General features: G+C 36.3%; 1 protein-coding gene across 1 annotated transcript; it reads left to right on the top strand.

Annotated features, from left to right (window-relative positions):
• The first annotated feature begins 8,220 nt into the window (after positions 1 to 8,220).
• LOC132104386 (tyrosine--tRNA ligase, cytoplasmic-like) lies at positions 8,221 to 16,790 on the top strand. Its single transcript, XM_059509821.1, has 13 exons — positions 8,221 to 8,568; positions 8,755 to 8,901; positions 9,026 to 9,201; positions 9,416 to 9,545; positions 10,131 to 10,211; positions 12,708 to 12,800; positions 13,651 to 13,786; positions 13,861 to 13,946; positions 14,047 to 14,182; positions 14,328 to 14,428; positions 14,508 to 14,701; positions 14,794 to 14,935; positions 15,024 to 16,790. Exons 1-13 carry the CDS (start codon positions 8,512 to 8,514, stop codon positions 15,132 to 15,134), a joined length of 1,590 nt encoding a protein of 529 aa, XP_059365804.1. The 5' UTR covers positions 8,221 to 8,511; the 3' UTR covers positions 15,135 to 16,790.
• Positions 16,791 to 16,825: the final 35 nt, after the last annotated feature.

Raw genomic sequence — 16,825 nt, 5'->3', positions numbered from 1 at the left:
TCTCAGGTGTTCTGGATCCAGACTGGAGCTTGTGTAAATCCTAGTTACAAAACATAGAAACAAAATAGAGACATCATTAGCATAGCTGCTGATCCAACAAAGTAAAATTAGTTTAACCCAAGCTAAAGAATAAAAATGCAGATGCAACTACACTCACAATTTAAGAGATACATTATTCGAATGCTTGGCGAAAGAGATGCGTTTTTAATCTAGATTTAAACAGAGAGAGTGTATCTGAACCCCGAACATTATCAGGAAGGCTATTCCAGAGTTTGGGAGCCAAATGTGAAAAAGCTCTACCTCCTTTAGTGGACTTTGCTATCCTAGGAACTACCAAAAGTCCAGCGTTTTGTGACCTTAGGGTGCGTGATGGATTGTAGTGTGGTAGAAGGCTAGTTAGGTACGCAGGAGCTAAACAATTTAGGGCCTTATAGGTAAGTAATGATAATTTGTAACTGATACGGAACTTAATAGGTAGCCAGTGCAGAGACTGTAAAATTGGGGAAATATGATCATATTTTCTTGACCTGGTAAGGACTCTAGCCACTGCATTTTGGACTACCTGTAGCTTGTTTATTGACGAAGCAGGACAACCACCTAGAAGTGCATTACAATAGTCCAGTCTAGAGGTCATGAATGCATGAACTAGCTTTTCTGCATCAGAAACAGACAACATATTTCGTAGCTTGGCAATGTTTCTTAGATGGAAGAATGCAGTTTTTGTAACATTGGAAATATGATTTTCAAAAGACAAATTGCTGTCCAATATAACACCCAGATTTCTGACTGTAGAAGAAGTAACAGTACATCCGTCTAGTTGCAGATTGTAATCTACAAGATTCTGTGTGGTGTTTTTTGGTCCAATAATTAATATCTCTGTCTTATCCGAATTTAATTGGAGAAAATTATTTGTCATCCAATCTTTTACATTTTTAACACACTCTGTTAGCTTAGATAATTGGGAAGTTTAATCTGGTCTCGTTGATATAGCTGAGTATCATCAGCATAACAGTGGAAGCTAATTCCGTATTTTCTAATAATATTACCAAGGGGCAACATGTATATTGAAAATAGAAGGGGACCTAGGACTGATCCTTGTGGCACTCCATATTTTACTGATGATAAATGAGATGACACCCCATTTAATTAAACAAAATGGTAGCAATCGGACAGGTAGGATCTAAACCATCTTAGAGCCTGCCCTTGAATACCTGTATAGTTTTGTAATCGATCTATGAGTATGTCATGATCTATGGTGTCGAACGCAGCACTAAGATCAAGCAAAACTAGAAATGAGATGCAGCCTTGATCTGATGCAAGAAGCAGGTCATTTGTAATGTTAACAAGTGCAGTTTCTGTGCTATGGTGGGGCCTGAAACCTGACTGAAATTCTTCATACAGATCATTTTTATGCAGGAAGGTGCTCAATTGAGCAGACACAACTTTTTCTAAAATCTTAGACATAAATGGAAGATTTGAAATAGGCCTATAATTTGCCAGTACACTAGGATCTAGTTTTGGTTTCTTAATAAGAGGCTTGATAACCGCCAGCTTGAATGGTTTTGGGACGTGACCTAAAGATAACGACGAGTTAATGATATTGAGAAGCGGTTCTTCGGCTACAGGTAACAGCTCTTTTAGTAATTTAGTGGGTACAGGATCTAATAAACATGTTGTTGGTTTAGATACAGTGATAAGTTTATTTAGCTCTTCCTGTCCTATATTTGTAAAGCACTGCAGTTTATCTTTGGGTGCGATGGATGAAACTGAAGTGTTAGATGCTGTAGAATCTACATTCGCTATTGTATTTCTAATGTTATCTATTTTATCAGTGAAGAAATTCATAAAGTCATTACTATTTAACGTTGGTGGAATATTTGAATCAGGTGGTGTCTGGTTATTTGTTAATTTAGCCACTGTGCTAAATAAAAACCTTGGATTGTTTTGGTTATTTTCAATGAGTTTGTGGATATGCTCTGCCCTAGCAGTTTTTAGAGCCTGTCTATAGCTGGACATACTGTTTTTCCATGCAATTCTAAAAACTTCCAAGTTAGTTTTTCTCCATTTGCGTTCAAGACTACGAGTTACTTTCTTGAGAGAGTGAGTGTTACTGTTATACCATGGCACAGTACGTTTTTCTCTAACCTTTTTCAATTTGATGGGGGCAACAGCTTCTAATGTATTAGAGAAAATAGTGCCCATGTTGTCAGTGATTTTGTCTAATTCATGTGTATTTTTGGGTACAAATAGCAGTTGAGATAGATCAGGCAGGTTATTTGCGAATCTGTCTTTGGTGACTGGAACAATAGTTCTGCCCAGACGGTAACGCTGAGACATATAGTTAATATCAGTTATACGCAGCATGCACGATACAAGGAAATGGTCTGTAATATCATCACTTTGGGGTACAATATCTATAGCAGTAAGATCAATTCCATGCGATATAATTAGATCTAGTGTATGATTAAAACGATGAGTGGGCCCGGTGACATTTTGCTTGACTCCAAAAGAGTTTATTAGGTCAGTAAACGCAAGTCCTAATGTATCATTTGCATTATCAACGTGAATATTAAATTCTCCCATGATTAGCGCCTTATCAACTGGAACCAGAAGGTCTGAGAGGAAATCTGCAAATTCTTTTAGGAATTCTGTATACGGCCCTGGTGGTCTATACACAGTAGCCAGAGCAAGAGATACATTAGACTTCTTTTGCATGTCTGACAGTGTAACATTTAGCAGAAGTATTTCAAAAGAGTTAAACCTGTATCCTGTTTTCTGGGTAACATTGAGAATATCACTATATATTGTTGCAACACCTCTGCCACGACAAGTCTGACGGGGCTCATGCTTGTAACAGTAGTTTGGTGGAGTAGACTCATTTAGACCAAAATAATAATTTGGTTTTAGCCAGGTTTCAGTCAAGCAGAAAACATCAAAACTATTTTCTGTGATAATTTCATTTACAATAACTGCTTTGGGTATGAGTGATCTAATATTTATGAGCCCAAACTTTAAAAATTGTTTTTGTTCATTTACTTTACATTTTTCTGGTTTAATTACAATAAGATTTTTTCTAGATCCTACATTATATTTTGACCTCACTATTCGGGGAACAGACACAGTCTTAATAGTTTTTACAGCGCAAGTACTTTTATCATTTAAGCGGGTGGAACAAAACTCATCATAATAGTTATTAGAGAATTGTCTTACTAGTCACATGGAGCGAAGTGTCCTGGAGATGTTGTCAGAGAGCAGCTCCGCTCCGATTCTGCTGGGGTGTAATCCATCAGCGCGAAACAGCCTAGGACGCTCCCAGAAAAGATTCCAATTATTAACAAATAGCAGTTTCTGTTCTTTACACCATGACAACAACCATTCATTTAAAGCAAAAAGTCTACTGAACCTTTCTTAATAATACAGATTTAGTTATATATATACTATTTAACCGTTATATATGCCTATTTTTGTAAACTGGTGTATATAAAAGTATAAACTAACTTTCATTCATATAAATAAATATTTATGGGGGGCTTTTATTATGAAATACCGGATGAAATCTTTCAACCGGAAAAGCCTGTCACCGGCACACACGTTTATCCTTTACTGTCTAAACTACCTGAACGGATTAGAATTTGGTGTGTTAGTTATGTAGTGAGACCATACATCCCCCCACCGACAAGATGTTTTAAATGCCAACGTTTTGGTCATATTGCTGTAGCGTGTAGGGCTAAGGCCCGTTGTGCTAAGTGTGGGGGGGATCATGAATATGGTAAATGTGCTGAAGGGATCAAAATTAAATGCTGTAATTGTGGGGGAGAACATAGTGCTGCGTATAAGGGGTGTGAAGCACACAAAAGAGCAGTTCAAGTCCAAAATGTGAGAGTGAAAGAAAAAATTACATATGCTGAAGCCATCAAAAAAGTTGACGGTAAAACAAGGAATAATTTAGGCACAAGGGAAGGTCTAGTACCTGTGATCCAAAATCCAGCCCAAAACATTGTTCATAAATGTTGTAAAGTAAATGAAAATACTCTGATTGTAGAAAAGAAGACATTTATTGCATTTATGGTGGAAGTCATTAACTGCACAGCACAAACAGACAGTAGAACAGCGAGAATTAAGATCATCTTAAAAGCAGCAGAGAAATATCTAGGTGAAGAGGGACTAACACCTGAGTCAATTAATGAAATGCTTAGGACAGAGGTATTAGAGAGTCAGTCATCAAGTGGTGGTGGATCCTGATGGGTGTATCCATTTTGCAATGGAACGCCAGGAGTTTAATCTCTAATGGACAAGAATTAAAGTCTTTTATTGAAGAGCTAACTGTTAAACCTAACGTCATTTGTGTTCAGGAAACTTGGCTAAAACCCTCTCTTGATTTTATAATTTATGGGTACTCGGCTGTACGTAAGGATAGAAGTACTGTTACAGGGGGTGGAGTAGCTACATTCATCCAACAAGGTATTAATTTTAGGGCTATAAACAATGATGTACAGATTGAAGTGGTTATTGTTGAAATATGGGTTAATAGAACTAAAATTAAAATAGCTAATTTTTATAACCCCTGTCAAAAGTTAACAAAAGACATGCTAGAAAGTATATGGGAAAGGGGAAGTGGTAAAGTAATATGTGGAGATTTTAATGCACACAGCTCACTCTGGGGCAGTATAAGAACAGATGAAAATGGGAGGATTATTGAGGAATATATGGATGAGCACAATCTAGTATGTTTGAATGATGGAAGAGGAACAAGATTTGATGTAGGCAGAGGAACAGAGTCAGCTATAGATCTGACTATAGTGTCAGAACATATAGCAGGAAGAAGTCAATGGGAGGTTTTTAACGAGAATAGTTTGGGAAGTGATCATTACCCTATTTTGACAAAGATGGTTGACCAAAGTGTATATTTAGAAGATAACTGGTTCCCAAGATGGAAAATGAAAGAGGTCAACTGGGAACATTATAGTAAGGTAGCAAGTGGAAAGTTGGAGATTATGTCATATTCAGGAAATGATGTTGAAGAATTAAACTCAATGATTACTGGCATAATGTATGAATCAGCAGAGGAGACTATAGGCAAATCTATTGGGAAGAGGAAAAAGAAAATGGTTCCATGGTGGTCGGAAAAGTGTAAAGAAGCAGTTAAGGCAAGGAATAAGGCTTTTAAGGTAATTAAATCAAATCACACATTCAATAAATTAATTGAATATAAAAAAGCACAGGCCAATGCTAAAAGAGTCATTCGTGAGGCAAAAAGAAAATACTGGAGAGATTTTTGTAGCAACATTGGGTCTGAAATCAAGGTTAGTGAGGTTTGGGGAATGATAAGGAAAATGGGAGGCATTAGAAGGGATTTAGCATTACCAGTAATAAGAGAAAATGACATTGAAGCAGTAACTAATGCAGAAAAGGCAGAGGTACTGGCTAGGGCATTTGTTAAGGTACATAGCACAAAAAACTTATCCAGTGAAGAATTAGAGTGGAGAGCAAAGGTGATTGAGGAAAATAAAGGCATATTGGGGAGGAAAGTCACAAATGAATGTGTAATTGACACAAATTTCTCATTATTTGAGTTGAAAAGAGCTTTAATAGGAGTTAAGAGTACTTCACCAGGGAAAGATGAGGTGTGTTACAAAATGATAGAGCAGCTATCAGATGTGGCTAAGAGTGTTGTTTTAACATTGTATAACAAGATATGGGAGCAAGGGAAGTTGCCTGGAATGTGGAAACACTCTGTGGTAGTCCCTATAGGAAAGCCTGGCAAGGATAAAACAGAGGTTAAAAGCTATAGACCAATAGCTCTTACATCCAACTTATGCAAAATTATGGAAAAAATGATTACTATAAGACTAGGATATGTAATTGAAAAAAGAGGAATGCTCTCCCCTCACCAAAGTGGTTTTCGTAGTGGGCGTACAACAATGGACCCAATTATTTGTCTAGAAAATGAAATTAGGAAAGCACAAGTAAGTAAAGAAGCTGTTTTAGTTATTTTATTTGACATTGAAAAAGCATATGACATGTTGTGGAAGGAGGGGCTTTTAATTAAGTTAAATAAGATGGGCATAGGTGGCAGGGTGTTTAACTGGATTCAAGATTTTTAAATAACAGAACCATAGAGGTGAGAGTAGGGATGGAATTTTCAAATATATATCCAATAGAGAACGGTACTCCACAAGGAAGCGTATGTAGCCCAATGCTTTTTAATATCATGATTAATGACATTTTTAACGGAATAGATCAGAGAATGGGTAGAGCACTATATGCTGATGATGGGGCATTATGGGTGAGAGGAAGGAATATTGATAACCTGAAGGTTAAGATGCAGTCAGCAATTGTTAAGGTTGAAAAGTGGTCATGTGAGTGGGGTTTTCATCTGTCTGTAGAAAAGACACAATTTATATGTTTTTCCAAAAAAAGAACGAATCCTACTATAGAACTTAAACTGTATGGGCAACATCTTAAACAAGTTGATAGTATAAGATATTTGGGGGTATGGTTTGATGTTAAGCTAAATTTTAAAACGCACATTCAGAAAATGATAGATAAGTGCAAAAAAGGCAAAAATATACTGAAATGTTTAGCAGGGTTTAGGTGGGGATCATCAGGCATATCCCTTAAAAGGATTTACACTGCATTGATTCGTTCTGTATTTGATTATGGAAGCATAGTTTATAGCTCAACAAATAAAACCTTAATGCAAGAACTAGACAGAGTACAGGCCAAGGCACTTTGAATATGTAGTGGTGCGTTTAGGACAACACCTATTCCATCATTACAAATAGAAGTAGGGGAAATGCCGTTAGATCTAAGGCGATTACAACTATCCATGTCTTATTGGATAAATCTGCAAGGCCATGAAGAAACACACCCTACAAAGAAGGTGTTATTAGAATGCTGGGAGTATGGGCGTCCACTATGCAGTTTTGGGTGGCATGGGAATAGGCAGGCCAAAGATATGGAAATTGACAACATTGCTTGTTGCAAAACTGTTAGCACACCAACAATCCCACCATGGATGTTTTGTTATCCCAGGGTAGATTTGGAAGCTAAGAATATAATTAAATCAGGGATACATCAAAATGTTCAGCAATATATTGACATAAATTATGAAGACACAGTTCAGATTTTTACAGACGCATCAAAAGATCAGACTGGGAAAACAGGGGTAGCAGTACACATTTTAAAGTATAATGTAAATATTAAAAAAAGGACAACATATCATCTGGCCATTTTTACAGCAGAAATGGTAGCAATAATTCTGGCTTTACAATGGGTGGAAGAAGTAAAACCAAATAAGGTGATTATATGTTCAGACTCAATGTCCTCACTAGAATGCATTCAGAGTGGAAAATCTATATGTAGACAGGATTTACTAGATGAAATTAATCAAAGAAATTTTATAATAAGTCAACAAAGCATAAGCGTAGGATTTATATGGGTTTCTGCACACAGGGGAGTGAAGGGTAACGAGAAGGCAGACATGCTGGCAAAGGAAGCAGTTACATCAGAACTGGTTGAACTCGATATTAAATTAAGTAGGTCAGAAATTAAAAGTATTATTAAGAATAAAATTAACAGAAAGTGGCAGGAGAGATGGGATAAGGAGGGAAAAGGCAGACATTTGTATAATATACACAAAGAGGTTACAGCTAGGAAAATCAGTGGATTGGAAAGACAGGAGGCAACATGGTTTTCCAGAATGAGGATGGGACATACAAGTTTAAATAGTGGATTGCACATAATAGGGAAACATCAGACTGGACTATGCATAAATTGTGGAGTAGTAGAAAATGTAAAACATATACTTATAGATTGTACACAATACACCAGAGAAAGGGAGAATATGAAGAGAGCACTAGACAGAGAGTTAACCATGGGAAATTTATTGAGTGTAAACAGCACATAGTCCACAGTTAGGGCGGTTATTAATTATCTTAAAGAAAGCCAACTAGCAAGAAGAATTTAGTTATTTATCTATTTAATTTATATTATTATTTCAAGGTTGAGGAGATATAAGAGTGGAAGCTGGAGGAGCTGAACACGCAGCGCCAGCTGAAGCTTTCCTTTTTTTTTCTTTTTTCTTTTTTTTTTATCCCTATGCGATCACACCTCAGCCCTGTAGATGGCGGTAATGCACATTGATTGCAAACTGCCAATAAAAAATACAGAAGAAGAAGAAGAAGAAGATCCTTTACTGTCTATGCGTTTCTCAGCTCCACCGGTGAGATTTCATAGGAATTTTTATTATATAACTGAACTTTCGCCATCTATTATCACTGACATTTTGTAGGAATAGTTTTACTTTTAACACCGACCCACAGCCTGTTTTGAACTGTTTCGATCGCTCTTTGAAATGGATAAGACCGGTCATTCTCAGCGGTTCATTCAGAGCAAGGCTGAATAACTGATCCTTAACATAACAGTTTTGACATATGGCCACAAATTGAGTTTATCTTAGTTATTTGTCATATACCCCTGTAATTAATTCGCACAGAAGCAGCAGACATCATGGGAGATCAGAGGAGTCCTGATGAGAAGCATCAGCTCATCACCAGAAACCTTCAGGTGAGAAAGATATTCCTAAATTCACTGCAACAGCTAATAAACATATTTAACATCTGAAATATAGCTGTTATTGTTTTGTAGATCTCCATTTAAAATGATTTATGTCATTATTTCTGCATGCACCGTCAATGAGGAGTCTGTTCTGTCAGTTTCTGTGGACTGTTTCTGCCCCGGTTGTGTTCTCAGGAGGTTCTTGGTGAAGAGAGATTAAAGGAGATCCTAAAAGAGAGGGAACTGAAGGTCTACTGGGGGACAGCAACCACAGGCAAACCCCATGTAGCCTACTTTGTCCCCATGTCAAAGATCGCTGACTTCCTAAAAGCAGGCTGCGAGGTTTGTCCGTGGTTTGCTTCTGATTTCAAGATATGAACTTATATTCGTACTAGTACATGTCTTAATGTTTGAACAGTGGACCAGGGCATTGGTGTGTACAACTATTAATGTTTCTGTTCTGTAGGTGACCATCCTCTTTGCTGATCTCCATGCCTACCTGGACAACATGAAGGCTCCCTGGGAGCTGCTGGAGCTCAGGGTGCAGTATTATGAGCAGGTCATTAAGGCCATGTTGGAGAGCATTGGGGTTCCCCTTGACAAACTCAGATTCGTTAAAGGCACAGACTATCAGCTCAGCAGGTAGCTGCTCTTGTTTATTGAAACGGTGTACCTATGGATTTCAAACAATTACAGTGAATGATAATTGACCAAGAGCATGGTTTTAGGAAGTGTTAGTCATTGTTCTGGGAAACAGATTGTATAAGTTATTTTTATTAGACATTTTACCAACTGTTTGCAGTTGTTGTTGTTGTTGTTGAAGAAGGCAACTGTTTGTGTGGTTGATCTATTGTAGAGAGTACACTCTGGATGTTTACCGGCTCTCATCCATGGTCACTGAACACGATGCCAAGAAAGCAGGTGCTGAGGTGGTCAAACAGGTGGAGCATCCTCTTCTGAGTGGCCTGCTGTATCCTGGACTACAGGTATGCAGATCTTCTTCTGCTGACATGTTCCTCATATCTGTCGTCTTCTAGAGAGGGTCTGTATGTATTTGTTTTAATTAATAATGTGAACGTTTTCAATACCTGCATTTTTTCCCTTATTGGTGCAAATGCCAGTAAACAACCCATTAATATAAGATGCTGCTCGTTATGTATTTCTACACTTCCTACAATTTATTTATTTGGAAAGAAATTAGGCCTAATACTTTAATTTAGCAAGGGCACTTTGATTTGATCAAATGTGACAGTAAAGACATTAACATAATTTGTATGCATGATTTTTTTTTCTTTTAAACTGAATATTCTTCCACAAAAACAAGTTTCCAACATGATGATTATGTGAAATGTTACATGAGCCAATATTTTAAATTAATAAATCGCTAGATTACTGTTTTTACTGTATTAAAAAGGGATTGGTTACTGTGTACTTGTCAGTACTTCGGAGTACTTTATTCTCTTTTTTTAAAACTACATTTGATTATAAGTGGATGATATCTCTGTGTTCTGTCTATATTCTAATTTGCTGCTTGTTCCAGACATTGTGACATTGTTTTTTATTTCTATCAGGCACTGGATGAGGAGTACTTAAAAGTAGATGCTCAGTTCGGGGGTGTGGACCAAAGGAAGATCTTCACATTAGCAGAGAAGGTACTTTTTTGTTTTTTTACATATTTCTTATTCCATATGCGAGTTTTAAACTTAATGTGCAACTATGCAGTACTGTGAAGGAGGCACAATAGATGCTTCTCAAAAATATTTGATTTAAAAAAAAAAAAATTATTATTCTTTTGCTTTAGTTTACCAGTAGGAAATACAAAAAAATCTAACTCTATTATTATAATTGTAAAAAGATGTTTCAATATTTAAAGCTGGTATTTATTTCCTTGTACTCATACACCAAAGCGAAATATATTAATCCGTCTTAAAACAAATCTTTCCTGATGCATCGGATATGTCTGGCAAGTTGGGTTGTGATGGTGAGGAAATGTTTCCAGCAGTTAAGCGACATGTGATGACACCGTTAATACTGTTATCACCGGAAGGTGGGGTTTGTTAGGGTTTCCTACCTTTCCTTTGCTTTTAAATAGCTTATAAATGCCTGTGCACATTTTAACGTCAATTAGCAATTAGCATCATTCGGCATCAGTTGCTTGAATGGACAACAACAAAATGGCTCACTTTAACTCAATTAAAAATATAACATTTGTTAAAGGTGCCTTAGAATGCATTGATACAATATTTTAAATTGTTCCACAGAGTGTATATATTATGCTTTATCTCAAGATACCCCTCAGATAATTTTTTTATAGCTTGTTGAAATTGCCACTTGGTTATGAGCCACAATGCTCTGTTATTTGTGTTTGTCCCCTTAAAATGAAAATGAGCTGCTGTTCCCGTCCATGTTTTTATAGTCCATCGTGCGTAGCAGTCCGTGTGTTGCCAAGCGGGTTTAAGTGATCCCAATAACGTGATATTTAGCCCCTAAAATGCTAATTTTACCAGAGAATCCCACCATAAATGTGTATTTTACCCTCTTTCAGAAGTAATCTTTGCACCACTCCAGCGCTGGACTGACCCTCGTTTGTGAGGCAGTCTGGTGTAAAATGTTAGAACAAATGTATAGTACTTTCCTGTTTTTTTTTAATTTTTTCTGGGATATTTCCTTTGAAGTAAGACTGTCCTCAGCATCCCAACACGCAACACTTTTAATGTTTTTTTGGCGCTGACATTGTACCTCGAGTAGCTACAGCAAGAGAAATGCTGTAATGGCGGATCGCAGTTTCTCACTCAGGGCTGTGTATATGCTAATAGGGCAGAGAGCGGGTGGGACTTTCACTGATTATGTCGTCATAGTAGTGAGAAACCTGGAACTGGTAGTGTGGAGAGACTGTTTATGAATTATTGGCATTATAAAACAATGAGTGGGTGGATATTTACCATTTTAGGCTGGTTGTTTTCATACACTGCAGCCACAAAACTGTGATCAAACTCCTTGTAAAAGTGATTTTTGCATTCTATGGCGCCTTTAACAAACAGAATGAAAAAACCACTATGCTAATATAATTATAAATAAAATAAGTCCTATAAAATAAATAACTTGCACAAATACAAATTCTATATACAAAATAAAAAAAAAAAATGTATAAGAAACAGAACATTTATTCGCAAAACCGATATGAAAGCTTGGAGGCACGACAAAACCAGTCTAAAGTCGCTGGGGTATATTTGTAGTAATATCCAAAAATACATTGTATGGGTCAAATTGATTTTTTTTTTTTTTTTTTTTTTGTCAAAAATCATTAGGATAGTAAGTAAAGATCATGTTCCATGAAGATATTTAGTAAATGTCCTACTGTAAATATATCAAAACTTAATTTTTGATTAGTAATATGCTTTGCAACGGATTTAATTTGAACAACTTAAAAGTCGATTTTCTCAGGATTTAGATTTTTTTTTTTTTTTTTGCAACCTCAGATTCCAGATTTTCAAATCGTTTTATATCGGCCCAAAATTGTCCTATTGGCCAAATATTGTCCTATCATAACAAACCACACATCAATGGAAAGCTGATTTATTCAGATTTCAGATCATGTATAAATCCCTTATGACTGGGTTTGTGGTCCATTGTCACATATAATTTACACAAAGTTTAAATATAGTAAAAATCAGCAAACACTGTGGAACCAAATAAATAAGAAATTAATGTTTAAAAAATCTTACAAAATCACCTTAGATAAACGACAAACACCTTTTCAAAGCACAAAATATTGCCAAACAGGTGCTTTTGAATTTTGTTTTGAAAGTAAATCTTAATATTTATTTCTAGTTTCGGTTCTCTAAATGAACTATATGATTTTTATTACTATAAAAAAAATCTAAACGACAGTGGGGGTGGTGCTGCGATGGTCATGTGATGTAACCGGTGTTGCGGCATAACACCGTCTACACTGAATATAGCAGCGAGCCTAATTTCAAGGAGTGAACAGAATAATGTGTAAATCAAGCTTTCTCCCATGATATTGTGCTGATTTGATGACTGTGTGCTGATCCCAGTGAATGTGGGGATGTTGTGTTTGCTGGATACATTTTTTTTTTTTTTTTTTTTTTTTTACAACTTTTTTTTTTTTTCCTCTTTGTTTTCAGTATCTGCCCTCTCTCGGGTATACCAAACGTATCCACATGATGAACCCAATGGTGCCTGGACTGACGGGGGGCAAGATGAGCTCCTCTGAGGAGGTACTGTAGCATCCACACCTTCAGAGATTTCAAGAAAGCTGTAAGATAAAGCTTTACAGTCACGCTGATTCATGTAATCAAAGAATCCTATTGGTTTGACGGGATGGGATAGAGGCTTAGGTAATGAGAAGCATTTCTAAACCGGTTGTCCAACAAAAGAGAACATGTTATTACTCTACAAAACCAGTTGAATGTTTGAAATGACCTGCTCTCATGATCTGATGTGACTTCTTATCACAGAATGAGGCAGAAAATATATTTGAAACTGTAAAAAGAGGCCATATCAATTAGCGATGGATTAAAAATATATGGAATTATTATGAAAAAACCCAAGATGGCTTGAAGAACACAGATAAACTATACATTGGTGCAGCTGAGTGTTTAATGTCTTCAGGTTTCATCAATTAAAACATTTCTATCTTTTAATTTATTCGCATCAATAGCTGAATGTTTTTACTAAATAAGGGGTTTCCTGAAGTGTTATTGGTTCTATTACTTCTGTGATGCGCACGTGGAGTTTCTCGCCCTTGCCTTCCATGTTCAGCATGAATGAAACAAACATTACATCTATTTATAGCGCCTAATAATGAGCAATCCATAAAATCAATACTTCTCTCCAAAGAAATTTGAAGTAGACGTATGATAATCCATCTTTTTCTACAGTGTAATGAAAGTGTACTGGAGTTTTTTTTAAATGGCATGATAAATCACAAAAAATAATCTGATGTGCTATGTCATCAAAACTGAACCGAAAACCATGGTTGAAGGTGTGTGTTACAGAGTTATATTCCAGGTGTCGGGATTAATATTACTCAGATTCATAATTCTCAACCTTTCATATATGTTACAGGAGTCCAAGATTGACTTGCTGGATAAGAACCAAGAGGTGAAGAAGAAGTTAAAGAAAGCCTTCTGTGAGCCTGGAAATGTGGAGAATAATGGAGTTCTGTCCTTTGTTAAACATGTGCTATTCCCTTTGCACTCAGGTGAGCTCCGGCAAATTAGGCAAATTTGGAAACGAGAACATCTAGTGCTTAATGTTGTTGTGTTATGTTTTCAGAGTTTATTATTAAAAGGGATCCAAAGTGGGGAGGCGACAAAGTCTACACAGACTATGAGGAAGTGGAGAGGGACTTTGCTGCAGAAGTATTTAAACAATACTTACATTTACTTAATGTACAAATTACATATGTTTACCTATATTGAGTTGAGCATCATATGTTGACCCCTCATTGCTAACCTGCAGCAAATCCATCCTGGTGACCTGAAGGCTTCAGTAGAGTTGGCTCTTAACAAATTGTTGGACCCCATCAGGAAGAAGTTTGAGACCCCAAAGTTGAAGAAGCTGACAGCATCAGCTTACCCAGAGCCCTCTAAAAACAGTGAGCGAAAATACACAATGCCTAAAACATTTTGGATGTAATCACTTATGAAGCCATTTAATAGTGCTTGTTCAAGTTCTAGATTGAGTTTTAGAGAAAGGAGGAACTTGCACATCCATTTACACACATTGTCATTGCCTCACAGAAGGAGGAGCGAAGGGCAACCCTAAACTAACCGCAGATGAGGAGGACGTCATCCCATCCAGATTAGACATCAGAGTGGGCAAAGTCATCAGTGTAGAAAAGGTAAAGAAAGCCAACAATACTTTTACAATTAATTTTACTAGTAAGGAGCTGTTTAAATAACTCTGTCTTGACCTGTTAGCATCCAGATGCAGACTCGCTATATTTAGAGAGGATTGATGTGGGCGAGGAACAGCCACGGACTGTAGTGAGTGGACTGGTGGCCTACCTCTCTCAGGAGCAGCTTCAGGACCGTCTTGTTGTGTTACTATGCAACCTAAAGCCCCAGAAGATGAGGGGGATTGAATCCCAAGCCATGCTGCTCTGTGCTTCAATGTTAGTAGGACTGATAAACTCTATTTCAACCATTCCATTCAATCAGCTAAGTTCTTCTTATAGTTAATCTTTCTAAATGTGATGGCCTTCAGTGAGGAAGAGCCCAGGAAAGTGGAGCCTTTGGATCCACCAGAAGGATCAGCACCAGGAGACCGTGTTCATGTAGAAGGATATGAATCAGGCAAACCAGATGATGAATTGAAACCAAAGAAAAAGGTGTTTGAGAAGTTGCAGGTATGTGAGATTTTTATATCTTTGTTCTTAAAACATTCATATTTGTGTCTCATTCTTGGTTGTATGATGATTTGACTGATCTCTTCAGGTGGATCTGAAGATCTCAGACGAGTGTGTTGCACAATGGAAAGATCAAAATCTGATGACCAAACTTGGACAGATCACCTGTAAAACACTGAAGGGTGGAAATATTTGCTAGATGTCTACACAATTTTTCTCGAAATCTTCAAAGCTAGTTTCCATGACAGCCAGGTATCCCTGTGACATGCACAGTGTCAGGTATTGCTCATCATTGCCATCCAAAACTGTTAACTGACTAATGGAGAAGCAAATGGCTTATAATAACATTATTTAAATTCAACTATCCCATTCAGCCATATCAGCCTGTGAATAATCTAAAAGCACATGATTACTGCAGCAGAATACATATGGGTATTGTCTGTGCTTTACATTGCATGTAATGCCATCCAGGATGTTTTACACAAAGTACTGCAGTAAATAATGCAATGCTCATTTGTTTGACTGACAAATGAAGACTTTTGCAGGAGCTCATCTGTTATCCTAAAACTCAGGTCCTCCTGTAGTGCCATGTTTGGAAATAGGTAATTGGTTACAATGATCAGTGAATGAAACGATTTAACCATGGAAACAGTTTGTGGAAACTGTTTAGACATATTATACACAATAAACTGTTACGGATAGATATTTTATGATTAGTTAGAGTACTTCACAGGAAAAAACAAACAAACATGAAATTTTATGTAATATAACATTCAGAACTCATCTGATGTTAACCAAATTCACTGAAATGAGCAATGATTTATCACTATTTCTTATATGTCATTATGGATACAATGATGGAAATGTCTCTGAAAGTACATTTACAGCTTGATCTGCTGAAAAGAAATATTGTAATATATGAAACTGACAATAAAAGTTTGGGAGCCTATTTTCAAACTTCACCATATGAGCAATTAAATGTAATGCTTGATTGAAGATTATGGAAATTATAATTCACTTATGTATTGTGTTGTACAATATGAAAAAAAAAAAATGAAAAAAGCGGTGTGGTAGCTTTACCAGATAACAGGAAAATGATTTCCATCCATCAGAAACAGAATATATTGTGGTTTGGGGGCTTATATATATGTTTGTATGTATGGCTGTCAGTGATGTTGAAAAGCACCAGGAATTTAAAAATAGTAAAAAGAAAAAAAAAAAGTAAATCTATAAATATCTTTAATGCATATTTATTATTTTTTTTAAACAGTGTAGTAATTCTCTTTACTCCCACCTTGAAGTAAATAGATTTTAAAGTATTTGTGTATGTATACTTTTACATCAATTTTAGAAGGAACAGCAGTAATACTCTTTCCTATTTGCTGGTTTAGAAATAAATGCAGCATTTAGCTTACAAAGTGCTTTTTTATCTAATGAAAGGTAAATATGTAAATGTTTTCTGTGTATATGTTTCAGCCATGGTTAGCATACTGCAACATTCATAAAGGTAACAGATGGTTCTGTACATGTATACATATTTTCTGAAAGCAAATTCTGAAAGTTGACTGCAGTAGCACTAAAACTTTCAAAACTGTTAGTAGAATCAACTTCTTTCATTAAAAGCTACTAATCAGTCTATGTGCTTGGACATATTTGGATATGTCAATAAAATTATAACACAGGTTTTTACGCCAAGCAGTGATTGCTACCACTAGTGACCACTAGATGTCATTTCAATCTTGCAGTCGTTACCTTTTATAAGTCAACAATAACGTAAAAGTGACTTTTCCCAGAGCAGACAAACTTGTGTAGAAAAATACTTGAAAGCTGTAATAAAGCTATTGTATAAAACAGATTGGGGAAAAAGCTTTTTGCATACATTTGAAGGCC

The sequence above is a fragment of the Carassius carassius genome, chromosome 25 (assembly GCF_963082965.1).
Source record: "Carassius carassius chromosome 25, fCarCar2.1, whole genome shotgun sequence".
Classification (NCBI taxonomy): Eukaryota; Metazoa; Chordata; class Actinopteri; order Cypriniformes; family Cyprinidae; genus Carassius; species Carassius carassius.
Note: the sequence above shows the minus strand (reverse complement) of the source record. Positions and strands in the feature narration are given on the sequence as shown.